We start from the raw sequence: 10762 nt of genomic DNA on the forward strand, positions 1-10762 counted from the left end.
CGGCCTGGGGAGCAGGCGCTCCCAGCCAGCGTGAGCAGGCCCTGCCAATGTGAGCAGGCCCTCCCGGCCAGCGTGAGCAGGCCCTGCCAGCGTGAGCAGGCCCTCCTGGCCAGTGTGAGCAGGCCCGCCTGGCCTGGGGAGCAGGCCTGCCCGGCCTGGGGAGCAGGCGCTCCCAGCCAGCGTGAGCAGGCCCTGCCAGCGTGAGCAGGCTCTCCCAGCCTGGGGAGCAGGCCCATCCGGCCTGGGGAAGCAGGCCCTCCCGGCCAGCATGAGCAGGCCCGCCCGGCCTGGGGAGCAGTCTGGGAGAAGGCTGGGCCACCTTGTACACGGCTCAGAATGCTTGCTCCTGATCTTTTGTCCCTGGCACTCTGGGCACGTTTGTGTGGCTGGGTCCACCCCAGGGTGCTGTGTGGCGTGGGCCCACTACGGTATGTTCTGGGGGCTGCCTCTCAAACGTGGGTGTTGTTTGCCCCCAGAACAAGGGGGGGCTTTAGACAGCAATTTTGGGGGTGGGCAGTGGGCCCTACCTGATGGGGCCTCCTCGTGGCGTGTGTCTCTGTAGAGTGTGGATCACCAGGACGAGGCCAGTGAGCTGGAGACGAGGAAGGCCTCAGACTCGTGTGTCATCGAGAATGGGCACCAGCTGGGGGCAGGTAGGGGCCGACGGCACAGGAGGGGTGGCTGGGAGGTTTGCATCTGGGCCAGGCCAGCCCTTGGCTGGAAGGGGACCTGACCCTGGACTCTGACAGGTAGAGAGGCTGCCAGGAGGGCAGCTTCGCTCAGGATGAAGTAGAGCTTTTTAAACACAGAGGGAAACAGGAGCTCTCGAAAGGTGATGAGCTTCCCTGTTTCTGGAGGAAGGCAAGCAGGGGCTGAGGAATCGTCCACGCAGTGAGAAGCATAGCTGGTGTTTACTGAGCTGACTGTGAGGGCAGTTTGCAGTAGACGTAAACTCTGGTTGGAGCGTTGAGGCGTCCCTGGAAGTGGGAGGTCAGGGAGGCCTTCCTGGAGGCGGTGGGAGGAGGGTTCGGGGAGTCTAGAGCCCTCCTGGGGGGGGCTCTGGGTCCCCCGTGGATGGCATGGCTGACTGGCACCCCGCCCCACTGGTCGTGTTCCAGGTCTGGGCGATGGACCCCCGGAGGCTGCCCAGACGTTCCTGGCGCCCGAGCCGCCCAAGCCTCGCCCCGTGAGCCTCTCCTTGCGGCTGCCTCACCAGCCCGTCACGGCCGTCACTCGGGTCTCTGAGAGGTTCTCGGGGGAGACCTCAGCCGTGGCTGTCTCGCCCACGTCCGCCGCCGTCCTGGGGGGCCTGAGCCCAAGCCCCAGTGAGGCCACCACACCCTGGACCCCCGGTCCCAGCGGTAGGAGCAGGAGAGCATGGCTGGGGGCGGACCCCACCTCAAGGTGGGAGGGCAGGCAGGGCTCAGGGCCCGGGGGGTTGGCAAGAGACCCAGAAAAGCTGGGGCCACGCCACAGCCCCACCTGCGCCCACCACTGCGACCCCTTCCCGAGCCTGTCCACGCAGCCCGTCTGCGCGGCCCGTCCCCGCGGGCACATCCCTCAGTCAGGACCACAGGCCCATGTGGGGAGAGGGGGGCTCGCACCCCTGCACAGTTTGGCACGGTTCTCCGGGCCTGGCTTGGGCCCGTGGTCAGGCCCCTGGTGGTGGTGCCGGGCTGGGGCTTCTAGAATGAGGGTTTGGGAACAAAGTGCTTGCTGGATACGAGGTTCGGGAGGCCCTGTGCCCTCAAACGCAGGGTGGGGACACATACAGAGCTTTTATGTCCTTGCTCTATGTTCCCAGCTTCCTCTCCCTCAACTGTTGGCCGAGGTGGGGCCCGCGGAGCCTGGGGCACCTGACTGTCCAGGGAGTGATGCCGGGGCAGGGGAGGGGGGCCGGCGGCTGGTCCCCCGCGCCCAGGGCTACTTCTCTTCTCTCCTCGTCCCACAGAGAAGAACCCTTCCGTCCCACGGTCGAACGCTGGCTACGGGGCAGCGTCCACAGGCAGGAGCAGCGACAGGTGGGTCAGGATGGCCTCGGGCTCCCCGGCCACCAGCGGAGGGAGGGACCCTGTGCTGAGCCAGAGCTGAGAGCCAGGGCAGCAGGGCAGTGTGGGGGGGGGGGGTTGTGCAGGGGAGGCAAGGCAGGCCTCCCCCTGGACAGTCTTGTTTGGATACGGCTGCAGCTGTGTCTGCGTGGACTCCTCAGATCAGGTCTGGGCCAGGATTGAGGAGGTGGGAGGCTGTCTTCGTCCCGGCTGGCGGGGCTCCCTCCACCGGGTGCTTCCTGCCCGGACGGGACAGACAGGACGGAGGAGGCACCTGGAGAGGCCCTGGGGCTGGGGCAGGTGTGTGGGGGCTCCCCCCAGGCCAGCCGGACTGTGACTGGAGCTGGGAGGGCGGTGGGGGGCGGGCTTGGCTTTCTTGCAATCGTAAAGGAAATTTGTGACTTGAAACAAAGGGGGTCTTATCTAGTGGGGGTCGGGGGTCTGGGGTACGCCGCCCTGCCCGCCACAGGAACTGGCACCTGCTGAGGGCTGGGTGATTATGCCCAGCAGGAGCTTGGGCAGAGTGGATCCCCACACCGCTTGGCGGGCTGGTCCCTCCTCTGTTCCTGCCCCTTCTTCTGCCTCGGTCACTCTGTGGGGCGGGGGGACCCTGGGCCTGGGGGCCTGGCTGCTCCCAACACGCTGGTTCTCTCCTCAGCCCACCCCTGGCGACGCCGCCCCGGTCGCCCCCGTCCCCCCCGCCGCCAGCCACCACCCAGGCCCGGCGCCGGGAGCTGGTGAGGTCTCAGACGCTGCCCCGCACGTCGGGAGCGCAGGCCCGGAAGGCCTTGTTTGAGAAGTGGGAGCAGGATACCGCGGGCAAGTACGGATGCTCACGCCCAGCGTGGGGGCCCAGCCCCAGATGGGGGCCCGGCGGGCGCAGCTCAGCGGAGCTGGCCCTGCCTGTCCCCCTTGACGAGAGCCCCTCTCCTGCCCCGTCCCAGGGGTGCCCCAGGCCGCCCTCCGCCGCCTTCCCTTGGTTCCTGGGTGTGACAGGGGCTCCCAGGGGGAGCTGTGGGGCGACACCCTGGCCCTCGGAGAGACAGGGCTGGTCTTTGCATAGGGATCCAGCTCTCAGCATGACACCTGCGTGTGCGGGGTGGGACCCAGGCCTGGGGGGGACACACCCATCCTGGCGCCCTCCCAGCAGGGAGGGAGACTGAGCCCGACGGCCCTGGAGGAGGACCCCCTCTCTGGCCAGGAAGGAACCCTGTCAGTGAGGGTGGCCTTGGGGCAGCTGGGTGAAGGGAAGGGGGGCCACGCGGGCTCGGGACCCCTGCTTCCCAGTGTGGGAGAGACGGGGCTTGGGGGCTGGAGGGAGGGCGGGCCGCCCGATGTTGTCAGGGGGCTCCCGGGGGCGCAGAGCCGGTGGGGCATCCTCCCGGCCGGCCCCGGGGGGAGGAGGAGCGCCCCGCCGCAGGCTGGCTCTTGGCACAGGGGCAAGGGAGAGGTGCGGGCCGAGCTGAAGCGGTCCCAGAGCTTTGGGGTCGGCGCCGGCAGCATTAAGCAGCTCTTGCTGCAGTGGTGTCGCAAGAAGACTCTCGGCTACCAGGTGAGCCCGGGGCCCCCCAGCCCGGCGCCGCCTGCCCGCAGCCCGTGCCCGGATCCCTGGGGCCTCCTGTGGGCCGGGTGGGCGCCGGGAGGGGCTGCTGGGGCGGACCTGCTCACCTCCCTGCGTTGACCCCCGGCCGGCCGGAAGCACGTGGACCTGCAGAACTTCTCCTCCAGCTGGAGTGACGGGATGGCCTTCTGCGCCCTGGTGCACTCCTTCTTCCCCGACGCCTTCGACTACAGCGCCCTGAGCCCCGCGCAGCCGCAGAGGAACTTCGAGCTGGCCTTCTCCATGGCTGAGTGAGTGTGGTGGGTCCTGAGCCGGCGTCTGCCCCGGGGGTGGGGGAGCATGGGGCAGGCAGGACAGGAGGCCCTCCACTCCGCCCGCCTGCCGGGCAGCTGGGGGGAGCGGTCGCCCAGACTCGCCGAGGAGGGCTCGCCACACCTGCCCTTCCTGCCGGGTGCCTTGGTCCCTGGTGTGTGTGCGATCTGGGAGACCAGCCACCGACCGACAGGGCACGGGGGGCCGTGTGGTGGGGTCTCCCGGGGCACCCCGCCTGTCCTCTCAGGGCTGGTGGGGAGATACCGTTGCTTTTGGGTGAGGAGGAAATCGAATAGCATCTGCTTGGGAGACATTTTGAAAACGTCTGCAATAAGTCGATTTTGCTTCTCTAAATGCATCTGGTACGCAATCGCCTCCTTCTTCAGACCCCCTCACCGGAGGGAGATTGGGTGGGGGGAGGTTCTGGGATCCCCAGGCTGGGATCTGGTGGTCGGCTCAGGGCAGCCCGCGGTGCACCAGGGTTCTGGTGGGGGCGCAGGCAGTCCCCCGGGGCTGGTCTGCCTGGCGTTCTGGGGGTGGTGGAGAGCAATTGCGGGGAGAGGGCCGTGGATGGGCCAGCTCCCAGTGGCCTGCGGGCAGGGGGCTGGGAGGAAGTGCTCTGTCCTCACGCCAGGGCCTCCTGTTGGCTGAACACTGTCAGGACGCAGAGGGCCGGGGAGCCTGGAGACGGGGCACAGAGGAGGATGTTTAGGGCCGCCTGGTGCTCAGTTTCCAGGAATCAAGGGGAAGAAGGTCAGAGGGAAGGAAGGTCCCCCGAAAGCTGAGTTTCCTGGAGGGAACGCTTATCTCTCCTCCCACAGCCTCTCTGCCTGGTGACATCAGTCCCCTGAGCATCTGCGCATGCCCACCCAGTGCCCTGAGCAGGGGGAGGCCGCGCTCCAAGCCCGGACCCCGGGCCTGGCCAGGGAAGCTGAGGGTGCCGCCCCTCTCCCGAGCCACAGCTCCCGCTCTGGGGACGGGATGGAGACCCTGGCTCCGAGCTTCTTGGCTGAGCCGTAGGAATGTTGGTATTGCCCCTGTGGTGTGGTCTCGGGCGACACGCTTGGACTCTGGGCCCCCTTGGGGTCCCAAGAACTCCTTGTATCCTTTAAAAGCCTTCTCTTTCTTGGCTGCTTGGGATTAGCTGTCATCCTAATCACAGAAACAGCTCTGGATGGAGCGTGTTATGCAACTGGACCCAGACGGTGGTGAAGCAGAGCCAAGGGGGACGGCACGGTGTTGGGGAGGGGCGCCTCGCAGGGGGAGGCCCAGCTGCTGGGAGCCCAGGCAGGGTGGCGGTCAAACCACGGACCGCGTGTGCGGGGCTGGGGCCCTGACGCGGGCACGTGGAGGCCCACCCCAGCCGGCGAGGCCGCATGTGGCCCCTGGAGCTCTCTTCCGTCAGGACCAGGGGGCCGTGCCCTGGAGCAGGCTGGGCCGAGCAGGGAGAGTGGTGGCCCTGCATCCCTGCATGGCAGATCGCGGGGAACACAGCCCCCCCACCAAACCCGGCGGCCAGAGCCAGAGCTGTCTGCGGCTACGCTCTCCCAGCACGAGGGTTGGGCTCATGGAACCTCCAGACTCGGAACGCACATTTTTTCTATTCCCAGCCTGGGAGGCGATGGTGCAGGCCGCTCCGAGGTTTGCTTTCTTACCCCCAGAGCAAATGGGGTCAGCAGCCTGGCCCTGCCTCCCTGTGGCCTGCTCGTGTCTGGGGAGGGGAGGATGGTCTGCCTGCTCCTGAGATGAGTTCCGGCTTTTCTGCCGCCTTGAGGAGGGCCGGGGGTGTGTCCTGGGCAGGCCTGTATGGGGAGCTTGTTTGGGGTCTGGGAAGGGGCCTCCCCTGGGAGTCCTGCGGGAGATGACCTCACAGGGGCAGCCTGGGTCACCTGGTTCCCTGGACAGCAGGCTGGTCAGGAGCAGACGGTGCGGGATGGAGGACGGACAGGCCCCTCAGACACGGGGTTCACCTCCCATCAGGAAGGAAGTGCTTCCAGACCCTTCTGCGAGCAAGGGCCGTAGAGACACAAAGATGCCTGGGGAACCTTTGCCGTGTAAGGGGTTGGGGCTGCCCCTCCTCCCAGTCACGGACCGTCCCAGAGATTCCCCGCGGCCTAATCTGTGCGAGCAATGCGGTGTTGACAGCGGAGTGAGCTCCCTTGTTGGACAGGTGTCCCGGGCTTGTAGAGCGGGAAGACCAGCCCTTTTATGGAAGGGGCTGCGGTGGGTGTGTGGCGGCCTGCCCTCTGCACCCTGCCCCCCGCAGCCCCAGGCCGAGGGCAGGCCCAGAGCCGGATGTGTGGCCCGAGGCTCCCGCTTGCCCTGCGGGAGTGTGTCCTGCTCTCCGGTTACGCCCAAGCCGAAGGGGCTTCAGGCTATTTGTAGTACCCACGTGTGTCTGTCTGAAACCAGACAGGAGGCTGTAGTCCGAGCCTGGCATCTGCATTTAGGGGAGGCTTAAATAAAAATAACCCCTCCGGTCCCTCCTCCACGTCCCTCACAGGCCAACCCCGTGTGGACGGAAGATAGAATAGAGCTGGAGTAGGAGAATCCTCTGAACCCTCCCTAACCCCAGGCAAGGTGCGGCTGCGTGAACTCATCCAAAGGTGGTGGTCCTTTTTCCTTTGGACTGTTCCGTGGCGTCTGAGTTCTTTCAACAAGCTGGTGTGGCCTTCACAAAAGCAGCTTGTTGATTTAAAAGGCAACTGGGTGTGCACTTCATGCAACGTTCTGTCAGTTATGCATCAACTTTTTAGGGCGATTGGGGCCTCTGATATTTTGAGGCTTACGTATTTTTATAAAAGCCTGTCCCGATCATCATCTTCCTCTTCTCATATCCTGATTCTGAAATCTCATTCAGCCTGTGTGTGCATCTTCTAGGAGTCTTGACGTGACCGTGTGGCTGGCAGGGTGGGGACCAGGGCCCTGGTTGTTTGCTGGGAAGCTGGGACCTTGCCCACAGCTTCCCGTCTGGGTCATGGGGGCGGAGGCCGTGGTGAGGCCTTCGTGCCCGTCCCCACCACCACCCTGATTGCGCAAGTCCGGTAAGGGCACCCTCCGGTAATAAGGGGGGAAAGAAGCTAGAACCAGCACAGAGGAGAGAGTCCCTGGTGTCCTTTGAGCTATTTATTTTCGGGGAAAGACGCGATAGGGAGATTTTTCGGAAGATTCTCTTCCAGCGTGAGATGTGGGAAAAAATCAGGCTGAGGATGGACTTGTGGGGCCAGTAGGTAGGAAGGACCCGGAGGCAAACTAGCATGAGAAATGTGAGGGCAACTTTCCTGGCCTTGGGGGAAGAGGGCCCCTGGCCTGGGCCTGGAGGACAGCCAGCCGAGTGGGGCCGCTGAGGAGAGAGCACCTCCCTCCTCCCCGGTGCTCGGAGGCCGGCACTCAGTTCTCTTTCCGGGCTGAGGGTTGGGGTTTTAATATGGCTCTCGTTTAACCTGGGGACCGCGGAGCCCAGCGTCGGGGGGATGGCCCGGTGTATGTGCGGGGTCGGCTCACCTGGGATCCTGGGAGGCAGCCCTGGGTGGGCGGGTGGGTGGGCAGGTGCTGACTGATCGCTTGGGAAGGTGCACTCAGGTCAGAAGGCCTTGGATTTGCAGCCCCGCCCCACCAACAAAGCACCCATATAGGCCTGTCCTTTGTCAGAGCGCACGCTTCCCTGACGCGGAGCCCCGCCCTGGCCCGTCGGGGATGCCAGGGTGCCCTGCCTGGGGCCAAGCCCCCCATCACCTCACGAAGCCACTGGGTTCCCTCACAGGGACCCGCTCCAGACCAAGGGGGAGTTGGCAGTGGGCCCATCCGGGACAGATGTCCGTGTTTCACTGACCTTCGGGGTCTGAGAGGAGGCCTGGCATCCGGCCAGCACGCAGGGCGGGGCCCCGAGCTTGTGGTCCAGTCCCATGTGCGGGGCCCCCAGGACCGGCCCGCGGGCCCCGGGGTGCAAGTCCAGGACGGGGGTGTGAGGAGCAGAGCTAGCCTCTGCACCCAGCTGCTCAGATTCCAAATGCCGACCTTTCCCGTCCACGCGCTTGCTCCTTACATCGAGCACGATGACAGAGATGACCAGCACTGCCGACGTTTACCGCCCGGCTCGCGGGGCGGTTACACCAGCCGGGGCAGTCGGAGGCTAGGAGAAGTGATGTGTCTTTCTTACCCCAAGTCAGGGAGGACGGGGCTGGGTCGTGAACCCCGACAGTCACCTGCTTGTTCATGGGGGAGGCTGGGACCGTGACGCGCGCTCAGCCGCGGAGGGACGGACGCTGACAGCACTGGGTGTGGGCATTTGAGCCCAGTCGGTGCTGCCTGACCCCACCAGGCCTGCGATTCTGGCGCCCCGGGAGTCACGGGGTAGCGTTTGGAAGGACACCCGCTCTTAGGACACGGCGCTGACCCGTCACTGGGGGTGCTGCCACGGGAGCTGGGATGCCGGGGAACCCGCTTTCCAGCCCAGAGAACGCCCAGCTTCCCGTCTACACCAGGGCCCAAGGCTAGACCAGCGTTTCCCAGAGTGTGCGGCAAGGGGGGCCGGGGGGCCGAGGGGGGTGTAGGCAACGTCCTGACCTTGCCCTTGGGACCCGTCAGCCAGCAGGTCGTGAAATCGGGTGAGCGGTTCCTGCCCACCTTAAGTGGGGGGGTGGGGGGAGAAACAAGCACTGTGGGGAAATCTCGGGGGCAGAAAGCACCTCTGTGCAACCCTGGGCACGTTCGCGTGCCGTGTCTCCAAGCATGGGTCTCGTAAACGTTTTAAGAGACCGTTTAGGGGCGCCTGGGTGGCTCAGTTGGTTGGGCAACTGCCTTCGGCTCGGGTCATGATCCCAGGGTCCCGGGATCGAGTCCCACGTTGGGCTCCCGGCTCGGCGGGGAGCCTGCTTCTCCCTCTGACCCTCTCCCCTCTCGTGCTGTTTCTCGCTCGCTCGCTCTCTAAAAAAAAATAATAATAAAGAGACCGTTTAGGAGCCGCTTGGGTGAATTTATTACTTTCTTTGTTTTACGTTTTATAGTTTGTGCTGAATCTCCACATCCTGTCGATATACGTTGAATTTTTTAGTGGAAACTTCATTTTTAAATTAAAGTAAAATTTCGCTAACAGAATTCTAACACTTATAAGTGAATTTAGTGAAAGTGAACTTTAATTTCACTGAAACTTGCAACCAGGAAGTCTGTGAAGTGAGTTGACTTGGTGGTCCCTGGATGCAGCGGTCTCCCCGGGGTCTCCCGGGGTCATCGGAAGGCCCTGGGGTGGGGGGCGCCGCAGTTCCGGCCGCGGGGCCGGCTGGTGACCGGGGCCCTTGTCCTGACGGGGCTTCTGTGTTTCAGGAATCTGGCCAACTGCGAGCGCCTCATCGAGGTGGAGGACATGATGGCGATGGGCCCCAAGCCGGACCCCATGTGCGTCTTCACCTACGTCCAGTCCCTGTACAATCACCTGCGTCGCTTTGAATGAAGCCCGTGGGGCCTGGATGGCCAGGGCCAGCCCGGGGGGAGACTGTGGGGCGGCTCGTGCTCCCTGAGCGGGGCGGCCCGCTGTGTTGCTGGATGGGGGCACTGCACGCCGGGCTCTGCGTGGGCCGCGGCCAGGGCTCCACGGAGGAGGGAGCGCTACCAGAGAGCGCGACTGGTGCTAAGCGACTACCTCCCTTCAAATAAAAGGCTTGCCTGTGGATTCTGGAATGTGAGATCGTTTTCCCGCGGGTGAATTTGATGCGTTGGCTTCACGGGGGCACGTTGCTCACCAGGTGTGCTTTATCGCAACACCCAGAGTTCTGTACATCCCCGCGCTGTGGCAGGCTCCTCTCCTGCCTCGCTCTGGGCCTCTGCCAGGGAGCGGGGAGGACACCCCAGCAGCAGCCGGACACGAAAGACCACGTCTTGGGAAGGAGCCACCTAATCTCCCCCCGGCCCTGGGCAGCAGATGACCTTCAAGTCACCCTGGTGCTCTGGGGGGATGGGAAGGGCTGTCGCCTGGTCCCAGAGCGCCCCGTCCTTCCCGGGAGCCTGGCTAAGAATAGGCTCTCGGGAGGTTAACGCTTTTAGGGAAGGACGAGGCCCTTTGTGCAGAGAGGTAGTTTTTATTCACATTTTTTAGGGGATTTGCTGCAGGGATCTATGGAAAATACGTGGGTCTATATTGTTGACCGTACGTAAAGATGTGTCAGACTTCACTTGGGATTTGTTCTTTCTGTTTGGTAGACGTGGGGCCTGTGGACAGGAGATTTTGCAAGCATTTCCAGTGAAAATCTGCTTAAATTCCCTCCCCCACCTCTCATCTGCTTCTGTCCCTAAAACTCTGCCCGGGGAGTGGACAGCCACATTTGCGCATTGCTTGGTCCGTCTCCCTCTTCTGTGCTGTTGGGGGAGCGAGAACCGCGAGTCCCCGCTCCCCGTTGGCGGGCAGGTGTGGGGTAACCGCGGACAGCAGCGGCCAGCCCCGCTGCGGTCCCGTCGAGGAGCGCTGGTTTATGTTCACAGGTCCTCGTGCGAGGCTTCTAGCAGCACGTCTTTAGATTCCACAAACGCACCCGTTAGCTTATTCAGGAGCCCTTTTCAACTAGGGTGGATTTTAGGCACAGACTCCCAGAATTTCCCTTAAGGAGTTAATATGCCTTCAGCTCATGCAACAGGCCCCAAATGCCAGAGCCGGTATGCCTTCTCAGACTCACATGCGTGTTCCTTGGGTTGTGGGGGAAGAGCTCTTTGGGGTGTGAGGAGGGACATGGTGGAGCTCATTGGGGTGTGAGAGACATGGTGGGAGCTCGTTGGGTTGTGAGGAGGGACATGGTAGGAGCTCATTGGGGTGTGAGGAGGGACATGGTGGGAGCTCTTTGGGGTGTGAGGA

The 10762-nt window shown here is 64.1% G+C and overlaps 1 protein-coding gene across 4 annotated transcripts in view; it reads left to right on the forward strand.

Moving 5' to 3' along the window:
- The window catches only part of SMTNL2 (smoothelin like 2), a 17023-nt gene extending 7424 nt beyond the window's left edge, over positions 1–9599 (forward strand). For 3 of the 4 annotated variants that reach the window (XM_034989333.1, XM_034989334.1, XM_034989331.1), the window contains 7 exons: positions 563–653; positions 1119–1361; positions 1952–2021; positions 2707–2871; positions 3486–3600; positions 3748–3899; positions 9244–9599. In XM_034989333.1, coding sequence (XP_034845224.1) covers positions 563–653; positions 1119–1361; positions 1952–2021; positions 2707–2871; positions 3486–3600; positions 3748–3899; positions 9244–9370 — 963 coding nt within the window. In that variant the 3' untranslated portion in view covers positions 9371–9599. The remainder of the gene's footprint in view (positions 1–562; positions 654–1118; positions 1362–1951; positions 2022–2706; positions 2872–3485; positions 3601–3747; positions 3900–9243) is intronic. The other variant, XM_034989332.1, reaches the window with a different exon arrangement.
- Positions 9600–10762: the final 1163 nt, after the last annotated feature.

The sequence above is a fragment of the Mirounga leonina genome, unplaced genomic scaffold (genome assembly GCF_011800145.1).
Source record: "Mirounga leonina isolate KUSES-001 unplaced genomic scaffold, KU_Mleo_1.0 Mir_488, whole genome shotgun sequence".
Classification (NCBI taxonomy): Eukaryota; Metazoa; Chordata; class Mammalia; order Carnivora; family Phocidae; genus Mirounga; species Mirounga leonina.